Raw genomic sequence first — 22,176 nt, forward strand, 5'->3', positions numbered from 1 at the left:
GTCAGAATTATAGGATTAAAAAATATTTTAAAAAATGGAAAACACAATTGAAAGCAGTTAGTGTACCTCGTTTATCTACATATATTACGTAAGCTCAACAGGATTGTGATATGCCAATTTGCCACCCAACTAAAGTGCCTGCAAACTAAAAATCAAGCAAGCAGATATTGTCCCACGTGGTTTGGACCAAACAAAGGGGGCTACCGTAGTCAAAACAATATGAAAATTAACAGCAACAAAAGGAGGAAGTGCCAATTCAGCATTTCTAACCCTCATAATAATCTTTCCTTCACTGATAATAAAATCAACAAATTTGGATTCCCTATAGTTATATCCTGTTATGCTTTTAGAGAGAGAAAGAACACAGAATAGTGCGATTATATATATGGCTCACTCTACGTCTCTAGTCATCACGCTCATCTTTTCTCTTTAAATTTTTCTCCGAATGCACTAATATGCAGTTATTTTCTTAACGGTAACAGATCCTATCAAAGATCAACATGGCGGAAGGTACGGAAGGGATTCATCTTCTATCACAAGACTAATGAAATAACGCTTAAATAAGGTCAGATACATCCTAGGTGGCGAAGGGAAATGTTGAATCCTCCACAAAAATTCAGAAAACCAGTAGAGCTCAACCTTGACTAATTTCCTTCTCCTTTGCCTTGCATGTATCTTCCGCATTTTTGATAAATTTTTTGGTCAATTCATCAACCTGTAGGCAGGAAAATGTATCAGAATCGGAGCTACGCAATCTTGTTGGCCACTCAAACGGAATAGGCTTGTAACTTACTTCTTTCTCCAATCTTTTTATGTCATCCTTGGGGAGACTTGAATATAGCTTTTTGATTGCGTCCATTGCCTGTAGAATAACATCCTTAGACACAATTTGCAGTAAATTATGGTACAGCTCCACTTCGCATATATGGTGAGGGGAGACAACCAATGTAAGTACAAAACCCTTTGGACACAGGCCTGGAGATCTGATTGCATTGTTTCAAGAAATTTTGAAGACTTTCTCTATTCTAATAACTTGAAAAGCTAAACATTAGAGGTATTGATTAGGACAAGATTATGCTGGGCTTTTAAGTGTAAAGCATGAAAAGGAAAACGTGACCACTAGTACCCTATTTGAGAACTCTTCAATGTCAAGAATCAAAAGAGTAGCATAAAATATTTGAGGGGTTTCGATTACCAAACCAAAGTTGAAATTGGTGAAAAACTGATGAAAACATCTAGCAGGAGTGAGAATTCTGGACAACTTGAGCTGAAGCCTTTCCTTGAATTATTTAAAGCAAACAATTTCCGATAGTATACATTGACAACTTAAAGTGAAGGTCAAGCATTAAAAATTTATTCCATAAATTTGTCAGCACTGGAAACTCGGACAAAATTTATGACAGAAGATGACGGCCTGAGCTACCTGCAGCGAGCTGAATTAGGCCCTCACAAAGCCACATGGAGACCAAAGCTGTTGGCCAGCCCAAGCCATAGACAAGTACAGTCATCTACCCAACTCCAGGTACTGTGAAGTTCAGGGGGGCATTGTTCTTTACATGTTTTGTTGCAATGATATAGTTGTTTATGCCACTTTTTCTCAACAACACATACATAAAGATCAAGGAAATGGAATAGCTTTCCACCATACCTTTTGTCGGGCCCTTCTAATGCTTTGACGGGCATCTTCACATGACTTGGTGACCAACTTATTCATAGCCTGAATAAATGCTCAACACAGAGATATAGCAGCAATTATGTGTGTAAGCCATAAATTTTAGCTGAAGGGGAAAAAGTTGAAAACACATATAAATTGAAAAGGTATTATTAGTTTACCTGCATATGCTCTTTGGTCAATCTGATCATTACATGGTGAAGTAAATCAGTAAGTTACAATGAGCAAGTATTTTATCGTTCTTTAATGGCCAAAACTCCAAATGAACTTCATCCTGACAGACATCAGTTTCAGAACTTACGGTGGAATAACAGCGATCAATCTTTCACCATCCACTTTAGGATTTAACCCCAACGGAGAGGAAACAATGGCGTTCTCTAATTGTTTAAGTGTCTGTAGAAGTGATAGGGATTCAACTGTCATACTAGTTTAGCAATTAACCTCAACAGAAACATAAACCTGATCTCCAATGGCTCTGGATTACAAGTGAACATAAATGGATTCCTTAAGTAAATGGAAATGTTATAAAACTATATATGGTTTTTATTGATTTGGAAAAGGCTTATGATCGTGTGCCAAGAGAAGTATTGTGGAAGGCTTTGGAAAAGAAAGGTGTACGGGTTGCTTATATCAAAGCCATACAAGATATGTATGAGGCGGTAACTACCAGTGTAAGGACGCCTGGAGGGGAGACAAAGGACTTCCCTATTAAGATTGGCCTACATCAGGGTTCCTCTCTGAGTCCGTACTTGTTCAACATTATTCTGGATGTTCTAACTGAACCTATTCAAGAAAGAATCCCTAAGTCCATGCTCTTCGCGGATGATGTTGTCCTTATGGCGGAATCAAAAGAAGAGATTAACACTAGTTTGGAGTTATGGAGAAGGACTTTGGAATCGAAAGGTTTCCGTTTGAGCAGGAACAAAACAGAATATATGCATTGTGATTTTGGAGGGAGGCAAGGTAATGGGGATCTGGAGGTGAGGATGGGAGAACAAATTATTCCTCAAGTATCGAAATTTAAATACTTAGGATCCACTATACAAGAGGATGGGGAAATTGATGGAGACATTTCTCATAGAATACAAGCTGGCTGGTTAAAATGGAGGAAAGCTACCGGAGTTATTTGTGATAAGAAGGTACCTGAGAAACTTAAAGGAAAATTTTATCGGACTGCTATAAGACTAGCTATGATGTATGGTAGTGAATGTTGGGCAATAAAGGGAAAACAAGAGCACAAAGTCGGAGTAGCAGAAATGAGGATGTTGAGATGGATGTGTGGTCATACAAGAAAAGATAGAATTCGAAATGAAAAGATCAGGACAAGAGTTGGTGTGGCACCTATCCAAGAGAAAATGGTTGAAAATCGCTTAAGATGGTTTGGACATGTGCAGAGAAGGCCTTTGGAGGCCCCGGTGAGGAGGGTGGATCAAACAAGATGGAGTCCCATAAAAAGAGGCAGGGGAAGACCGAGAAGAACGTTGAATGAGGTCATTGAAAGAGACCTCCTAGTCAATAACATATCTAAGGATTGGGTTGTTGACAGAGCACGATGGCGTCGTGTGATTCATGTAGCCGACCCCACCTAGTGGGATAAGGCTTGTTGTTGTTGAAGTCCATGATAAAGAAAACAAATTTAAGAAATTAAACTTTGAATAAGATCCTGACTGCAAGAGTTAAACCATAGAAAGCTAGAATAAAAACTGGTCCAAACAATGATTAGCATAGAGATAGATGTATGTACGTATGTCTGTTTCAGGAGAGTACCTGTAGATCATATGGATTTACAGATAAGGTCTTTGGATCTATGACTGAAACAACAGCAATTCGGTTCAAAGGCATCTTTACCCCTCCTGTTTCTACAATGATATGGTCAAGCATTCCTGTAGAAACATATCATCATGCATGTACAAGTTAGTTATTAACAATCATGGAAACAAAAAAATAAAGTTTCACCATAACGATGCCCTAAAATATACCTGGAGATGCCCTTCCTGTGCGTAGCTTGTTTAGTTCTGTTGATAATGCAGACATTGCTGCCTCCATCTGTGAAATAGCGTTTGCCTTAATAGTAGGCCCAACATCCGGAGGAACTTCAATTGTACTAACACCACCTCCATCCTCTAAATTACATAAATAAAATAATTAACACAATTTTTTAAGAATTAACTTACCTAAAGACAATATGTTTTGCGCAGAAGGAAGTTTAATTAGGCAAGTCATTGGCATACTTTTACAGAAAAATCTCATATCAACTTTATATTGTGAGTGCTTGGAGTTAGTTGATTGCAACCAGAGAAATGATTCTGTCTGACCCTATCAACCTTGCTCTGATCTTAAGTCTACAACTCCTGCTGCTAAAACCTTTATGCTTCAAGTACAGACCCTAACCCAATTCAATTAGCACAAAACATACAACAACCAGAGTTGGAGAAACCAGATTCACTCAGTTCCGAAAAATCACAAACTTTCTTTCACTTATCATTTTTAGCCATAGAGAACTTTCTGTTTTGAATGCTCCCTCCCTGAATTTTTGTCATGTGCTTATTGTTTAGTCAAAAGGAAACATCAAATATACAGCAGTAAGACAAATTAGTCCTACTGCTAAAACTTGTGCAATCATATGCAGATAAGTCCATTCACTTGGAAAACACCAAAAATCAAAGGAGTTAGCATATTTAATTTCCCTCCCTAAATCAACATAAATTATATCCTGAGATTAACAGGATTCGAGAAGGAATGGTCTGTCTAGATGTTCAAGTTGGAGAAGAGACAGAAAGGCATACTTGACTTTCGTCCCTTGGCAAAGCCTCTGCGACTTTCTATGATAAAATTAGCCGCTGGGACACTGAATACCCTCTCAATATTAGAGTTACATATGTTGATGGGATTTTCGATAGTGCATGAGAGATCACGACCGTAGAGGGTAGAGCTCCGAAGGAGAAGAAGGTTTCTGTGGGAGAATGCACGTCTAATGAAGGTAGACATCAGTCTTCTTTGTTCTTCTTTCTTCCTACTCTTGAGAAATTAAGTTCTTCAATTCACAAGGCTTATTCTGCAGGAATAAATGAAGCTATTCAACTATTCTAACAGCACATTTGCTAACAATGAGAGGGGAAAAAAAAATTGATCATTAAAATCCGAAAATTAATGTTCGCACTTGTAACTTCTTTTTCTCCCCCAAAAAAGTGACAAGCTTTCCTATAGTGTGTTAAACCCGAAATAAGGCTAATTCAATACACACATCAACCGTTCATATTTAGAGCTTCCCTAGCGGCATGCCCCAACCCCGTTGTATGTTAAACCAGTAAGCAACTTAAATTCACCCTACTTGCACAGAAATATGCGAAATGCACACCAAGTCTAGAAAATAAATAAATAAAAAACCAACACATTTTATCTGGCACATTGGAATCAATCTTCTATGTAGACTTTGCAGGATAGTAATTTTGCGCCTTTGAGTAAGCAGCGCATATGAATGAAAGGATCGCACAGTTTAGATTTGAAGAATCAAGAGAAGAAAAGGATAAACAATCTCTTACCGTCGGTTGCAGTGATGTTGCAGCGAAGCTGTCGCCGGCGGATGCCGCGGAGGAAATTGAGTATGTGACTATGCGCGGCTGCTGAGGGTCTGTGTGTGGCGGTGCACTCGAGCGAATGAAGCCAACTCAATCAAACGCTGCGTTTAGCCTAAAGATATTGGTTGGGCCGAAAGACAGTTTTTTTTAAATGGGCCTAATGCTGGGAATGGGTTATCCTTATCACTGTTGCTAATGTCATCATGAACATGCTCTGTTTTTCCTCTAATTTGTCGTATTGGGAAGTGGAAGTTTACATAATTGTTTCGTTGTCTGATTTAGAATATATTTGGATAAACAGTGGGAGAAGTTTTTTTTTAAGCTGAATTTTGTAAAGTCAGATAGGATGATGTGATTTATATTTGTCTTAACTTTTGTGAAAAGTCACTTTGAGAAGCTGAAACTTATTTAGACGAATTATGAAAATGTAAGTTTAGATATAAAATGACTGAAAAAGACATAAATTTTATTAAGTAATATTATAATGTAACAATCATAAGAAAATATTGAAAATAAAATGTTAACTAAATAATACTCCCTCCGTTCCTTATTATAAGAGACATTTGATGCTTATGACATGTTCTTATATATAAGAGACACTTACAAGTTGTCTCTACTTTTTTGTGTTGATTTACTATTTTACCCATATTTATTATCTCCAACTCACACTCTCTCTCCCTCTCACTTCTCTTTCTTTTAATAATTTAATTGTTCTCTCTCATGCTCTCTCTCCTTATTAATGAGGGCCTTTTTGGAAAAAAATTATACTTTTTACACATTAATTGTTCTTAACTAATTTTAACTGTTTTTTTTATCAACGTATTTCGGTTATTTATCTCTTATAATAAGGAACGGAGGGAGTATTATATAATTATATGGTAAGTCCAAAGCAATAAAATGAAAACAAAAAGATATTTTTTTACAAAAAAAAAAACATTAGGTAAATAAATGAAAAAATGGCATGGTGCTTTTTTTTCCCCCTCCAATTTTACATTCAGTATTTACTTTTTTCGATAACTTATGTTCAGTATTTACTTAAAAAAAAATATTATCCTCAATTTATTGTTCAACTTTTACGTGTGAATGTCACCCCCTAAAAAAACTGTTCATATGTAATATCATGTATTCTCTTTCTTCTTTCTTTCTCTCCTACACATCCCACAGTCCCTCACCCCAAAAGCACAAAAAAGTAGCTCCTGCTCAAAAGCTGACTAGAGCCCAGAAATCCATCACAAAAAGAAATTGATCCAAACATTTTAAAATCCAAAAAGTAGCTTTTGCCGGTGGAAGCATATGTTTAGCTACAAAACGACGATCCCAAACACAGCCTTGTTTATGATGCTTCACATTTACAGAAAATCTGTCTAAATTGTTTCATTACCTAATTTATTTGTAAATTCTTCTGGTTAATGAACCTAAGTCACTCAAGATCTCACTAGACTTTCCAAATATTGGACAACTAAACAATCCGGAGCATATAATTCGATAGTAATTAAAAGAAGAGGGCAGAAACATAATAGCCGATTACATTCCAGTGAAGCAAAAAACTAGTAATCGAATTTTTCTTTTTTAAAAAAATCAATCTTTATTCAAAGGCGTCCCTATTCAAACTACTCCTTTGATCCTTAATATAAGACCCATTTAACTAATTTGATTAAATTAAAGAAGTTAGGTAAGTTAGTTAATTATAAGAAATGTAAAATATTTTTCCTAAAACACCATAATTATCTTCTTTAATACCTTCTCTCTTTTCTACTTGATTATAGTTAAAGGAGTATCTATAAGGGTAATTTAGAGAAAATTGATAAATATGATAAATAAGTCTTATATTTAGGACCAAAACCAACTCAACAAATAGGTCTTATATTAAGAACCGGACGAGTATTACACGACCAGATTGAAAGACAAATTAAAAATGAAGAAGTTTAAAACAAAGCAAGAAACCGTACGACGGCGTCCGACACAGGCTAGGCAACCACGCGGGGAACAGATGACGCGGGGAGCAAATTCAAACAGAGATTCAAAGTCGGACTGAACAAATCACTGTCACCGGATTTTGGGAGTAGGCAAAGCGCGAACCTTCTTGAATACTTGCAGGAGAACAACCACGCCAGGCTGACAACGGTGAACGGCGTCCGACGGCGAGCTCGACCAAGTGTGGTGTGCTTGTTATGCTTGTTGCAATTATAATTCATTTGCTTAATTTATTAATTCTTTTTTTTAATCTGGTATTTTAATTTATTAATTCACATAATGAAAGCATTATTATTTTTTACTCTTTCCTATCCTAAATATAAAACCCATTTTATAGTATAATTAGGACTGGAGGGTAATTTATACCAATATTTTATATTATAAAATAGGTTTTATATTTAAGATTGAAGGGTAATTTATACGAGTATTATATGGTATCCCATTCCTATACTAACGGATAATCTTTTGCCAGAATTAATTTTTTGATAAAATTAAACACATTATTATAGAGCATTCTAATTTTTAAAGTCATGATTTTCAAAATATACAATTTTATTTATTAATCAAATATATCTATCCATCAATTTGTAGACTTCATTTGTCCCATGTGTCGATTTACATAGCCCCATTTTGTTTTATTATTTTAAATTTTAATAACTTCTGTTTAGAAATATTTGCTTTTTTGAACGGGTCGAGTCAGGCCGTTTTAACTGCGTGTGAGGCCCCCTCTTCATTTACAGTTGACAAATGATAACGGATGATGTTTTTGGATTGTTATTTTTGTTGTTCTATTTTCACTTTTCTAGGTCTTTGTTTCTGACTGGTGGCTCAGGCCAAAAAAAAAAAAAGTTTAGAAATATGTGTTTCATGCCTCCATCCTTGTAATTTTATACCTTTCTTAAAATTCATCCCTTCTCTCATAAATTACTCCCTCTCACATTTGTATAAATTTCAATCAAATACTTAATATTATACTACCTCAGGTTTTTAATATAAGATCTCGTTTAATCTTATTTTAGTTCTAAATATAAAATCTTAATTTACTTTATTTCTCATATGCATCTATTTCTTTTAAGTTAATCTTTTTAATAATAATAGTTCTAATCAATACACTTGATTAGTAAGGATATTTTAGAAATACAACACCTATTAATAACAAATAACTAATTTAACTTATTTTTTTAATCTACTTAAATTAATCAAGTAATTCTTATATTTAAGATCGGAGCTAGTAATTTCATTGGCCGAAGTATAAATGAGATGGTACTCAGACTATTCGAGAATTTCTCATAAAATAGTCAAACTTTTTGTTAACGGGAGGAAGTGTAATATAAGAATGATGGTAGCTTCCCTCCGCTTTCCGAATGTCTCTCAGTCTCCTTCTCGGCCATTTCATCTTTTAAATGATCAAGACGCGTTTTATTGAGAAAGGTAAACAAGGGCAATCCTTTTAAAGTTCATGTCGGTCACAACGGCTAACTATAGCCTGGAAATTTCTTGAAAAATACTACCTCCATTTTTTAACATAAAATCTAGTTGACTAATTTGTGGAGATCAAAAAAATTAACTAAACTAGTTATTTGTAATAAGTAAGTATTTTCTTTACTAAAATACTCTTACTAATCATGTGTATTAGCTAAAACTACTATTTGATGGAACCTTTGTTAACATGTGTAATTATTACAAAAACTACTTTGAAAAATAGATAAATATGAGAGATAAAGTGAATTAAAAATATATTTAGGACTAAATTAAAAGTCAAACTAACTTTAATATTAAGGAGTGGAGGTAGTAAAAGAACAAGGTTTCGTACTACTATCTTCTTCTACAAAATATCTATTTAATTTCAGCAAATATAAACGGCCACTAAGGCACACATGCCATAGCGAACCTACACAATTATTGGTGACATTTAAAGTAATTTATCTATCTATTACACTCTAACTTTGTTTGTAGGTTATATGAATATTCACACATGTGTTTGCCCTTTCTTTATCCACCAACCCATGAAGTCCAAATAAATATTATTAGTACTGATCACTCATCAGCAATAGCAATTGAGTTTTTAAATCTTTTTGATGGATTCCACATGATCTCCTTCTTGACCGTAGAATAAGTCATTATATTATTATCTCGAATAAAGTAATTTATGGTTTATTTAAATGACCAACTTGTGTCTTTGTCTTTCTTTAATCACGGACTTAGGCAATGCAAATAATACAGCTTTAATTCTAATCAAGAGAAGCGGTTTATTTCGTTTATATATAAGGAAACCAGTTAATTTCCTTCTTCTCTCCCCTTTGTTTTCATCTCGTTGCTGATTCTAATGCTATTTGACTGCTGAATTTGAAGACCGAAGCAGGAAATTTGCACCTATCCCATGGATTTGACCATTTCTTTAACGCTCATAGAAGGTTTCTTGATCTTATTGGCCATAGCAACTAATAAAGCTATCAGATTTATCTCTCCTTCATCACTTCATGTTAACCATCCTGCTGCTGTTAATGAGAGGTAATTAATTACTGCTTCTAAAAACCCCATATTCGTTATCTTCTTGCTCGATTAACTAATTAATTATCCATTTCTTGTTTCTATATCTTTAGTTTCGAAGGTGAAGCTGTTTCAGTTTCAAAGGTTTCTTCTCCTCCTACTCCTCCTACTACAAAGTATGATGTATTTCTTAGCTTTAGAGGAGAAGATACTCGTCACAATTTTGCAAGTTATCTCTATGAAGCACTTTGTAAAGCAAATATTCAAACTTTTATGGATCACAAACTCCATAAAGGAGAAGATATCTCACCGGTTCTTCTAAGGACGATAGAGGAATCAGAGATATCTGTGATTATTTTCTCTACAGATTATGCTTCTTCAACTTGGTGTTTGGATGAGCTTGTTTACATATTAGAATGTAAGAAAAAATTTGGAAGGATTGTGATGCCTATTTTCTACAAAATTGATCCATCAAATGTTTGCAAACAAAGTGGAAGATTTGGAGATGGCTTTGCTAAACTGAAGCAAAGATTTAAAGACAACCCAAACAAATTACGGAAGTGGAAAAATGCTTTGATCCAATCTACAAGCCTCGCTAGATGGGATTCCAAGAATTTCAGGTACCTTCCAGTGCAGATCATTTGCCTTGTACGAAAAAAAAGAGCTTTTTCATGAACTGATAGTGTTATAGATTTTGCTCATCCATTTTAATTTCATAAGTCTACCCAATTGTCCTAGCATTTGTAGTTTATACTTAATTTTTTTGTCTATTAAACATGCTTTTTTTAGGCCAGAGATCAAACTCGTTAAAAAAATTGTCAAGGATATATTGAGCAAATTGAACTACTGTACATCGTCATCATGTCATCTTGAAGGACTTGTGGGCATTAATCATCAAATTGAGAAAATTGAAGAACTATTGATTGATGCTCGGATTGTGGGAATATGGGGCATGGGTGGTATAGGTAAGACTACACTTGCCAAGGCCGTGTTTCACAATTTGAAAGCACAATTTGAAGCTTCCTCCTTTGTTGGAAATGTAAGAGAACAACTAGCAAGAATTGGTCTGAACAAATTAATGGAAGAAAGCCTTAAAGAATTATTAAAAGATGAGGGCCTTCACATCTACAACATGAAATCCACTTTTGTGAAACGCAGGCTCCAACAAAAAAAGATTCTTTTGATACTTGATGATGTGGACAATTTATTAACAGCTGAAGATTTAACCAAATTGTGTGATTGGTTTGGAGAAGGAAGTAGAATTGTTGTTACATCAAGAGACATGCATGTTCTCAAGAATGCTTCTGCATCTGCAACATATCATGTTCAGAAATTAGAGTTCGGTCATGCTCTAAATCTTTTCAGTTTGAAAGCATTTAAGCAAAATGATCCATTTAAAAGTTATTTCGAGTTATCAAAGTTGGTTGTTGATTATTGTCAGGGAAACCCATTAGCTCTTGTAGTGTTGGGTTGCTTTCTGTACAATAGAACAAAACAACAGTGGGAAAGTGCATTGGAAAAACTAAAACAAGCTCCGCACAAGGATATTTTTACTGTGCTCAAATTGAGTTTTGATGGACTTGATGAGAAGCAAAAGAATGTGTTTCTTGACTTGGTACATTTATCGAGCGAAACAAGTTATAAGATTTCTTTAAACTTTATTAGAGGCTTCTATGACTTTTCTGTATATATTGAGATAAGTGTCCTCAAAGAAAGATCTCTTATTTCGATGGATCAATTTGGTGGAATTGAGATGCATGATCTTGTAAGAGAAATGGGTCAAGAAATTTGTAGACAACAATTGATCATTGATCCTGAAAGACCTATTCGGCTGTGGAAACACAACGATATTTATCATTTGTTCATCAATAAAAAGGTACTAAGTTGTCAATTTATACATTTTTCATATTTTTACTTTCTCTTCCTTGTTCAATTTTGAAGCTTTTTTGTGTCACATATGTATTTGTTGACTAGGGGAGTGGGACAATTCGATGCATATCTTTGGATATGTGCAAGACAAAAGAGATGACATTGCAGGCTAATACCTTCAGAAAGATGAATGCCTTAAAATTTCTCAAGTTTTACAAGTCTGATTTTAAAAAGCCTTCAAAAGTGTATGTTTATGAAGGTCTTGATAATCTCCCTGAAGAACTAAGGTTTTTCTTTTGGGAAGATTATCCTCTGCCATCTGTACCACTAAGCTTTTGTGCAGAGAATCTCATGGAACTTGAAATGCCTCATAATGAACTCCAACAACTTTGGGATGCAGATCAGGTACATATAAATATCATTTCCCCACAATATATATATATAGAGAATTTAATTGTTATGTAACTTATTTCCGTTGTTTCTCTTTTTCAGCATTTCCCGAATTTAGGAGTGATGAATCTGACTGCGTCAAAAGATCTGGCTGAGCTTCCAAATCTCTCTCAAGCCCCCAATATGAGTATGGTATATCTTGATGAATGTGTGAACTTGACTCAAATTTATTCTTCAAGTAGCTTGAGCAAGCTTTCCCATTTATCCATACGAGATTGCAAAGACCTGAGACATATAAGCATTGGTGGCAATATCAAGGAGACAAGTTCTGGGTTAGTAGCTGTCTACAATTTTCTGGATCTTGGCAACTCGTTGTTCCATAAATTGATTGTGAAGCTCTTTGTCTCAAACGATGGCAATATTTTCTCTGGTTTTCGGGTTAAACTCGTGTCAGTATCATTGTCAGAGATATTATCAACAGATCAGTACATGAACAATACTGAGAGTTCAAAGTTGAAATTGTCATCTTTGCTTCCATTTGTTACTTCGCTTCGCTGGTTAGATCTTATGGAGTTTGGCAATTTCAGCGAACGTTTCAACTTTCTTTCTGAACATGAAGAGCTTAAGAATATCCATGCCAAAGATGTAGTCAACGAACTCAGAGCGATGGTGAGAAAGCCATTAGAGGTTGAAGAAAAGAGAATAACAGAAGAGGTGATCACAGATTACACTTCTTATTATCATGGAAAAAGGAAGCCATTGGAGATCGAAGAAGAGATAATGACAGAAATAATGGAATGCTGTTGCAGTACAAGCAATAATAGATTAATCAGAGCTCCTAATAGCATCACACGCTGGCCATTACTGACACAGGTGACATTGCAGAAAAGTGAAATTACTGGGTGTGAAGTTTGGGACAATCCTGGGATTTCAATGTTGAAATCACTTGCAGAATCTTGTTGTTGCAGTAGGATTAAACCTGTCATAGATATAAGAATTTCACTGGATAAAGAAGCAACGATATGGGGTGGCAATAATGATATTGTAGCAGAAACAAAATGGGACATGCCTAATTTTAGCATCGATATATGGCAAGAATTGGCTGGAGATTTCTTTGTTCATTTTCCCATTCGCTTAGATCACGAATCCATTTCGTTTCTTTTATGGTTTTCAAGAAGTAGCAGCAGCAGGTGATGATGACTTCTGATGCCTCACTGTTATGGATTGATGTGTAGATAATTTGTTTCGCATTCACGTATCATCATTACTGAATCAAGTGTACGCATTCATTTTGTGAAAGCAAGGCCTACACAGACAGATGATTTATACACGTAGGAAAGATCATGTTTCTTAAATATAATTTTGATTGTAGGAATGTTTAATTACTGGATCCTAAAGACAAATCACTATTCTAATTTTGATTCATTTTTTTCATTTTCACCTCTTATTTATTGAAATAAATGTGAAAAAGCAACTAGCAGTGTTTTATATTTGATATTCTCTCTGTCCCCTATTATAAGTCTTAATTTTAAAAAAAACATATAGACTAAAAAACCAGTAAAAAATATGTGATATGTAAAAATTATTTTGCTTTATTCCTACTTTCAATTAAATGCAACGGACAACGTTTCTTTAAATATTAAAATTACAACATGTAATTTAGACTTTTATTAAACAATTTTAAAAAAAGATACATTGATTATACTTAAAAAGTTATATTTAAAAAAACTTAAAATTAGGACCCTTGTTAACCAATATGGTGAGTGCAAAGGGGAAAAAAAATTAAGAATGATACTTAAGGCATTTTAGAAAAAACATATCATATTAACTAATTTAACTAATATCCTTAATCTACTCAAATTAATTAATTAAGTCTCAACATTCGGGACTAGAAGAGTACTTTCATTGCTACAATCGGAGTATAAGGGCGAGAGAGAGGGTCATCAATAAAGCAGGGGAGCCTGGGAGGTTTGAGGTTGATCTATGAGAAGCAGAGTAAGAGAAGCAACCACAATAATTACTCATATGGGACTCTGTAATGTCCAAACGCAGTTTTAGATCTACGAGAGGTTGAATCTTTTTGCTTTTCAAAATTGAAACTTGTAGAATAATGTAACCTCTTGCGTTTCCAATAATGGAACAAGTGCTAATACACTAGCATTAGTGTTACCTGTACAACACTCCGCTTGTGCCATTAACTCGTCGTCTTCAACTTCAAATCTCATCCTCTCCTCAATATCATTACCCACTTCTCTTCTTAATGGTACCACCACGCCACTTTCTGACACTCGTTCAAATCAAACGCCAGAGATGATCCCTCCTGACACAAACATCTTCATTGTGTCACTTTATTGAACAACAACTTGTGAAGATCCAAATAATCACGCACATTCACTAACCCTGATCAACTTCTTTCTCCCTTTAACAGTACCACCAATGTTTATTCGCTCTGGCCCATCATATCTCAAGACATAAATCGGTAAGCTTGACTAGGGCAGTTTGAAGAATGGATTTGATCCAAACTTACACAGCCATCAGCTTTTAAGCATTCAAGATTCGGGGTCTTAGACAGATCTGAGAGTACCGTGAGATATTTTGAGCAGCTTATGTCGATCTTCTTTAAATTTGGAAAATGCTGAAAAAATAAGCAATATGTTACGTTAGATAATTACACAATTTAACCATGAATTTCACTCATGACAATTAAAAACAGGAGACTTTAAAGGAAATAAGTCAATGCATTCAGAAGAGCACTGGATTTAAGGAAAGGAAAAAAAAAGGTCTATAAAGCTGGAAAAATTGCTGATTGGTAAACTTGGGTCCGGATATGTATATGTATAGGGGTTGCGCAATCTTAGGGCTAACGAGGGCAATATGCTGAAATTCTCACAGCTAACAAGTAATTTCTCCAAATTGAGGGGGTGCACTCAAATATCAACCGTTCATTTGGTCAATGTTTGATGGCTGAGATATCTAAAACAAAAGTTCAAAGAGGTCTTTAGAATTAGATAAAGAAAATGATACATACTTGATGGCCTTTCCCAAGTTGCCTGATATGACCATTAGGAATTTGAAGCTCAGCAGGATTCCCCTCATAGAAGCTTAACGGCACAGATGGTAAAGGATATTCTTCCAACTAACAACCCTGAATTATTTCATCTGGAAGATAACTCATATCCTTACCAATAATCAACTTCGAAGGCTCTCTCCAATCAGACCAATAAATTTTTAGAAATATTAAATTATGCATCTTTGAAGGTCATTAGCTGTCAATGGAATCCTTTTTATCTTGCTCGTGTCCAATGACAAGCATTGGATTGACTCAGTCACCTAGTAAGCACGTTAAGGGGAAAAAAAGAACAACTATTATAACATAAAAATTTACCAAAATATCATGGAAAATGAGATTACAAAAAAAGAATAGATAGATTAAATTAGTACCTTGTTACTAATGAAAAAATCATAAATGTCCTTATAACTTTGCAGTCGAACAGGGCCTTTAGGATTGGAGAATGACTGTTCTCTAGCAATTTCAACACCCATGTCCCTCACAAGATCATGCATCTCAATATAGCCGTTATGATCCAATGAAGTGAGGGCTCTCTCTTTAAGAACATTTATGTCAATATCTACAGAAGAGCCATATAATTGTCTTATTAGGGTCAAAGAAACTTCAACTCTTTCCTTGATGAAAAATGCTATGTCAAGAAACATATTCTTTTGGCGCTCATCAAGTCTATCAAAACTCAATTTCAGAACATCAATAATGTACTTGGGTGGTGCTTCTTTTGTTTTTTCCAAAAAACTTTCCCACTCCTCTTTTCCTCTACCTTGAAGAAAAGAACCCAACATTACAAGGGCCAATGGATTTCCTTGACAATAATCCACTACTGATTCTGATAATTCCATATAACTTTTAGGTGGCTCATTTTGCTTGAATGCTTTCAAACTAAAGAGATGAAAGGCATCATGTAAATTTAATCTTGAAATAGAGTATGTTGAAAATGCAAAAGCATTATGAAGTACTTGCATGTCCCTTGATGTGATAATAATTCAACTTCCTTCTCCAAACCAACGATACATTTAGTTAAATCTTCAGCCGGTAGTGAATTGTCCACATCATCAAGTATCAGAAGAACTTTTCTGCGTTGAAGCCTACTTCTCACAAAAGAGGATTCTATATCAAAGACATTAATGTCCTTATCTTTTATTAATTCTTTGAGACATTCTTTTTGTAACCTGTCAAACCCAATTATTGCTAGTTGTTCCCTTACATCTTCCACAAAGGAGAAAGCTTCAAACTGTGCTTTCAACACGTGGAATACAACTCTAGCAAGAGTACTCTTACCTATACCACCCATACCCCATATTCCCACAATGCGAGCTTTACCCAATAGCTCTTCAATCTTCTGAATATGATGATCAATCCCAACTAATCCTTCAAAATGAAAGGACGACTTGCCATTCAATTTGCTCAAAATATCTTTGACAATCTTCTTAATAAGTTTGGATTCAGGCCTAGCACATACATAAATTAAAAGAACAATCATCTTTAATGCCCAAAGAAAGAAGGTATAAGTGCAGAATGAGTAGAAACTACCTGATATTCTTTGAATCCCACCCAGAGAGATTTGTTGATTGGATCAAAGCATTTGTCCAATTTTGCACTTTTTCTTGGTTGTGGCTAAATCTCTGCTTAATCTTAGCAAATCCATCTCCAAAACTTCCATTTTGTTTGCGAACATTTGATGGATCTATGTCATAGAAAATAGGGATGACAACTCTTTGGTATTTATCCCTACAGCTCATAATATGAACAAGCTCGTCCATACAACATGTTGAAGATGCATAATCTTTGGAGAAAATAATCAAAGATATCTCTGATTCCTCTATTGTTTTCAAAAGAACGGGTGAGATATGGTCTCCTTTGTGGAGCTTGTGATCCATAAAAGTTTGAAGGTTTGCATCGCAAAGTGCTTCATAGAGATAACTTGAGAAACTGTCATGAGTGTCTTTCCCTCTAAAGCTAAGAAAGACGTCATAATTGGTTGTAGGAGGAGCAACAATGATATTAGAAGGAGAGCAAACCATGGGAATCGAATCAACATCATCTTTAGAACTACAGATGGAAAGAAATCATAAATTAATATTGGGCTATCAGCAAACGGAACAAAGAGGAATTGCTATAGAAGATGTTACCTCTCATGAATAGAAATAGGACGGATAGTATGAAGTGGAGAGATTAATCTGACAGCTTTATAAATTACTATAGCCAGCAAAATCAATACAGCTTCTATGAGCATTAAAGCAATGGTTGCATCCATGTGACTGTAATTTCTTGCTTCAACCTCAAACTAATACTTGCTCTTTGGCTTTACCTTCCCAGCAGGGGGTATGGTTTGTTTCTTAATTCACGTGATGATAAAAAGATAAGACAAAAATAGTTAGCAAGTGCACAATACATTTGTCTATATAATACGATATCTCAGGCATTGCTAACCTAATGTTATAGTATCTTCAGAATTATTATAATTAAAAAATATATTATAAAAAATTATTTAAATAAAAAATTATAATATTATAAAATTAATTGTTTTTTTAATAAATATATTATTTATTAAATATATTTTAAAGCTGAAAAAAAGGATAGCCTAAAGAGAATAAAATTTCATTTTTCTTAGAGCATATAAAATTTGTTAATTTGATTATTTTAAATATATTATTATATTAATTAGGATAAAAAATTACTGTACCAATTTTTTAATGCACATATTAACATGATAAGACTGAATTTTCATTAAATTATATAATTTAAATTAAGATGTAAATTAATTTATATAATATATCAATAAAAAATATAAACTAATATGTAAGGGTAAAATGGTAAATTGATTATTACTATCCCTCCCTTCCCCTCCTTGAACCAAACAAGGGATCATTAAATATCCTCTTCTCCCTTTCTTTTTAATCAAACCAAATAAGGTGAGGATAAAACCTTCCCTCCCCTTCCATCCCCCACCTCCCCTCCCTTCCCTATCCTCCCCTCAAATCAAACAGGCCCTTAGGTGGCGACGATGCCTCTCGCTCTCAACTCTCGTCCTCTACCAGTCACTTATTGATCTCTCATCCTCGCTTCCCCTCTGCCTAAGGACTTCATACTCACTCACTCACACAGTCACGCACGATGCCTCCCTCTCTCTACTACTGGCCGGGAAATTGCTTCTTTGTCATGGGGCAGTCACCCATAGCCTCACTTCTTAAGCTAACTCCCCAGCTTTCTTTCGGTCTTTCAAATAGGTTTGTATCCATACTAGTAGGTATAATATTCATATGTAAGCTCTTTTATGGAGTTAACCGCTACTACTTGAGAATAAGCCCGGAAGCAAGTATAGGGAAACTATATATTGATTATGTTTATGGAAAAAAATTGTTCTTACAATTTTGCTGTAATTGGAACGACTGTATTGAAGTAAAATACCATTGCAAACTTGTTGTTAGGATAGGAACCCAGCATGAAAGGCTTTAATAGTTTTAGTTATTGCTTTGTCCTTTTTGTGGACTTGTGAAAAAGCTATAACAATTTTGGAAAGGGCATTATTTAGTACTTGGTGTAATTTTGGGACTTGTGAGTGTCTCTATAACGAGGACATGGTTGAATTACTAGTTTTTTCTTTAATGTATGTGTTTGGTTGATGTCAGATTTTTTCCATTTAGGTTTAAGATGGGTTTATCTGGCAAGAGATCTAGAGAATCGCAAAACAATGACATTGATTGGGATGACTACAGTGATATTGAGAATGAACAGGCAAGTATTTGCTGGGAGTTTCATCATCTTCCAATGTAATATTTATGATTTCTTTTTGGGTGATTGAGGATTATATTTTGATGTAGGTAGAGTCTGATGCAGAGGATTATGATGATGATGAGGGGGAGGATGAAGATGACGAGGAGGGAACCTATGATGAAGAAGATGATACAGTAGAGGAAGATAAATGGAATAATGATGAGATGGAACAGCTTGAGAAAGAGTATAGGGAACTCTATAAGCAAGAGCAGTAAGATTTCCATCTTTATGGATGTGACATGACTTATATTGCTAGATTTGAAGTTTCTCAATGAAGTTAATATGTGGGAGACTTTTCTTTGCAGTTGTTATTTTTATGTGCTGTATTGTTTACTAGTCTTGATGGTCTTTTGTTGTTTGTTTAAACTTTAAACTTTAATCTTATATTACACCCCTTGTTACATGGTAATTATTAAAATTAGAGTTAGTTAAGAGAATTGTTAGTTAGTTAGAGAAGGTTATTAGTATCCGTAGAGGATAATAGTGCATGCATGAGGTGTCTTGGAATTCAAATATAGTTTCTCTATTACTTTCCTTGTTCTACCTGCATCAATGGTATCGAAGAGAAAAAAGTAGAGATAGAATGTAGTAATTTCTTATTCCCCACCTTAGAACGAGTACATGTGGAATACTTATATTGATTCTCTCATGCTTGCTCTGGTTTAACAGACTAATAGAGTGATAACTCTTCTGTTACAACTAACTAGCTACTGCTATTGCCATGTAACACCCAAAAAACTAGAGAAAAAAACTACACACACAGAAATCAGCTGGACCTTGTGAAGAATTGCCATTTCAAAAAGAAAATGAAGGTTGTTTTGGATTTAACAATATATGCATGTCTATGACATGGCTGGTAGCTACATTTGTAGAGTGTGCCATAGCACGTGGCACAGTAACATAAATTTCTTCTATGTTGGCAGCACTATTTTCTTCTTTCTTCCAAAGAATGTGCCTGTTTTTCTCTTTCCCTACAAATTCTTTGGAACTGGCTTCCAATTATTATGTGTAAGCGATCCCTTTACTCCTTTTTCCTGAACTCCAATGCTCCAACTTTAACTCACTTCCTTTGGTGTTTTTATGGTGTTATTTGAAAATGTATCTTTTTGGCAAAAAGTGTTTTTTCCCCATATTTACGATTGTGAGACAGAGCAAACCACATTGATGATTTTGCATGTGAGAAATTTTTGTTAGGGGGTAACCTAATGATGCATTAGTATTCCTTCTAAGCAATAGTAATCTCTATATTAGACTCTGGTCATGATGGTTCTTTTTGTTGTTCCTGTTTTTTATCTTTAAGAGTGTATAAATTCTTATGCATGTAAAATTCTTTTTCTACCTTTAGAGATACCTTAAAAGAGTTTGAAGCGTCATAAAGATGAAGATCTCCTTAAAGGTCAAGCTGTGAAAAACCAGAAGGTATAACGTTAACTAACTCATACCTTGACACACGTACATATATTTGATTTTTAAATTGATATAAATTATTTTATTGAGTAATGATTAATTATTTTCCAACTACTTAATCTTTTTCTGGATCCATTTCCTTTTTTTAAATTGTTATTTTGAACGACCCATTTCTTCCTTATTATAGTAACATGGAATTTTTTATTATTATTTCTTTTCTAAGTGCTTTCAGTTATAGTTGTTACCATAATTTGTATATAGTTCAATGGACGTTTTCCCTCCTTTGCTTAGTTTGTAATCATATTATGTTTGTTTTTCTTGAAGGCACTCTAGTACAAGATCCTTGAGCTTAGAGTCTTACTTCAGAAGCCATACTCAAGTTCAAATAGGTTACCCCAAGTATTTTCCTATTGCACTTGAAAGATTACTATGACTTTTTATTTATCACAAAAGAATTTTGTGCCAAAGAGATGAACTTTTTGCAGGAGCCAGTCAGGTCTTCATTGTATGGTTCTGATAAGGGTGTTAGTGTAGCATATTCAGATCTTATGACCTCCTCCAAGGAGACGTTAGATTCTATATTGGAACTACAAGGGGTCTAGATATAGAAGAAAATGTAGAACTGTTCCCTTACATTTCATGCCAACAGAAACTGTATTTATCTATAATATTATGTCTTTACTTCTCTAATTTTCTTATGCACTGATAATTTTCTCCTTATATTAGGCCCTGCTTGCCCGGAATCCATCTATTGCCCAAGTCTCATATGGTCATTGATTTCTTTTTTGTTGTCCTTTGTTTTCCCTCGTAATTTAACTGCAACATTAACATATCCTTCTCTGTTGGTCAATAAAGCGAAAGGGCAATATTTTGCACTAATGGAAATAGATGCCTTGTCTCTTGTATGTGCATGTTGTTGAAAGGATTTTTATTTTTATTCTTTTGGGATGTGCTATAACTTCTATTCTGTCGCATATATGCTTGAATGGTGTTCTGAACTAACATGAGTTTGTTTTATCTTCTAAAAGGTTCAGAAAGATCACCAGAACATTTAGACATTTTTAAGAATTTGGATGACAATTTTGATGAAGAGTGGTCATAGATTTCTCAAATGCATAAGAGGTATTTTTCATCATCATCTTCTTAGTGTACTCTTATTTTGCTAGATGTTCATTTCCTCACAACACATCATCATTCAGGCTTCTAAGTTTTTTCACTTGAACCCTACCTGCGGCAGTAATATTTGAAACTTACCTTGTTATGTATTTGGTGTGCATTTTTTTTTCTTTTTTTTACTTTTTGTTGTGCTAAGCACCCGCCCCCCAGAAAACCCCCGGGGGGGGACATGGCACACAAAACTAACTCAACTTGTAAGCACCCCTAAATCATGGATCTTCACTACTATCTAGACCTTTTGGATTGATGGAGTGATCTACTTCAAATTAAATTTCAGAAGAAAATAATGTGACCTTTTTCTTTTTCCAGTTTTTGCACTTATATTAATAAAGCCTATTATTGGTCTTCACCTAACAACTTAAGATTTTGAGTTCCAACTGTGCCTTTTGACATTTTAGATATCTTATATTTATATGCATGTGCATAAAATTGATTAGATAGACACTATGACCTAATTGATGTTATTCATAATTGCATTTTGTAGATTGGCACCTTTCAGAGATAGGTCGATCAACAAACGGCAGAGGATGCTGCAAGTGACAACTGGTGCTGCTGCCTTTAAAGGCAAATTATTGGCTTTTAATTAGGTCTGGCTTTATAACTTCACTGAGGATTCTGTTGTGTGATAGGCAGGCTGTTTTACTTTTAACATGTCCATCATAGGATATAAGCCACCAAGTTGCTACTTATATGAGGGATCCCAGTAGAATGATCAAGCAAATGAGGCTGAGAACATCTACTGTTAGTATATTTGGAAATGTAAGTTAGTGTTGTCT

At 34.6% G+C, this 22,176-nt stretch overlaps 4 protein-coding genes, 1 long non-coding RNA gene and 1 pseudogene across 7 annotated transcripts; 3 read left to right on the top strand and 3 right to left on the bottom strand.

Moving 5' to 3' along the window:
* Positions 1 to 262: 262 nt before the first annotated feature.
* Positions 263 to 5,306, bottom strand: LOC114714298 (ribosome-recycling factor-like). 3 transcript variants are annotated; one of them, XM_028899024.1, is made up of 9 exons: positions 5,215 to 5,306; positions 4,459 to 4,727; positions 3,652 to 3,795; positions 3,440 to 3,555; positions 1,974 to 2,065; positions 1,834 to 1,855; positions 1,649 to 1,717; positions 794 to 862; positions 263 to 715 (listed from the first exon to the last, which is right to left on the bottom strand). In XM_028899024.1, exons 2-9 carry the CDS (start codon positions 4,658 to 4,660, stop codon positions 635 to 637), a joined length of 795 nt encoding a protein of 264 aa, XP_028754857.1. In that variant the 5' UTR covers positions 4,661 to 4,727; positions 5,215 to 5,306; the 3' UTR covers positions 263 to 634. The 3 variants fall into 3 exon arrangements, with proteins under 3 accessions (XP_028754857.1, XP_028754859.1, XP_028754858.1); XM_028899026.1 differs by lacking the exon at positions 4,459 to 4,727; XM_028899025.1 differs by lacking the exons at positions 4,459 to 4,727; positions 5,215 to 5,306 and adding an exon at positions 3,904 to 4,177.
* A 4,570-nt stretch (positions 5,307 to 9,876) lies between these two features.
* LOC114714299 (disease resistance-like protein DSC1) lies at positions 9,877 to 13,167 on the top strand (the record flags this gene model as incomplete). Its single annotated transcript, XM_028899027.1, has 4 exons — positions 9,877 to 10,334; positions 10,504 to 11,590; positions 11,689 to 11,988; positions 12,076 to 13,167. Coding segments are annotated over 4 exons (2,937 nt in total), but the record flags the coding sequence as incomplete, so codon positions are not given.
* Positions 13,168 to 15,210: 2,043 nt separating this feature from the next.
* On the bottom strand, positions 15,211 to 16,049 carry LOC114714304 (disease resistance-like protein DSC1). The gene is made up of 2 exons (XM_028899030.1): positions 15,415 to 16,049; positions 15,211 to 15,303 (listed from the first exon to the last, which is right to left on the bottom strand). The coding sequence occupies exons 1-2, from the start codon at positions 16,003 to 16,005 to the stop codon at positions 15,211 to 15,213; spliced, it is 684 nt and encodes a 227-aa protein (XP_028754863.1). The 5' UTR covers positions 16,006 to 16,049.
* Positions 16,050 to 16,095: 46 nt separating this feature from the next.
* On the bottom strand, positions 16,096 to 17,428 carry LOC114714305 (TMV resistance protein N-like). The gene is made up of 4 exons (XM_028899031.1): positions 17,173 to 17,428; positions 16,574 to 17,092; positions 16,248 to 16,491; positions 16,096 to 16,128 (listed from the first exon to the last, which is right to left on the bottom strand). Exons 1-4 carry the CDS (start codon positions 17,295 to 17,297, stop codon positions 16,096 to 16,098), a joined length of 921 nt encoding a protein of 306 aa, XP_028754864.1. The 5' UTR covers positions 17,298 to 17,428.
* A 1,342-nt stretch (positions 17,429 to 18,770) lies between these two features.
* On the top strand, positions 18,771 to 20,848 carry LOC114714306 (putative uncharacterized protein DDB_G0270496; annotated as a pseudogene).
* Positions 20,849 to 21,563: 715 nt separating this feature from the next.
* On the top strand, positions 21,564 to 22,157 carry LOC114714303 (uncharacterized). Its single transcript, XR_003737434.1, has 3 exons — positions 21,564 to 21,594; positions 21,885 to 21,987; positions 22,064 to 22,157. It is a non-coding gene; the product is annotated as an uncharacterized LOC114714303 (long non-coding RNA).
* Positions 22,158 to 22,176: the final 19 nt, after the last annotated feature.

The sequence above is a fragment of the Neltuma alba genome, unplaced genomic scaffold (assembly GCF_004799145.2).
Source record: "Neltuma alba isolate B1F8T4 unplaced genomic scaffold, ASM479914v2 tig00011498_pilon, whole genome shotgun sequence".
NCBI classification, from domain to species: domain Eukaryota; kingdom Viridiplantae; phylum Streptophyta; class Magnoliopsida; order Fabales; family Fabaceae; genus Neltuma; species Neltuma alba.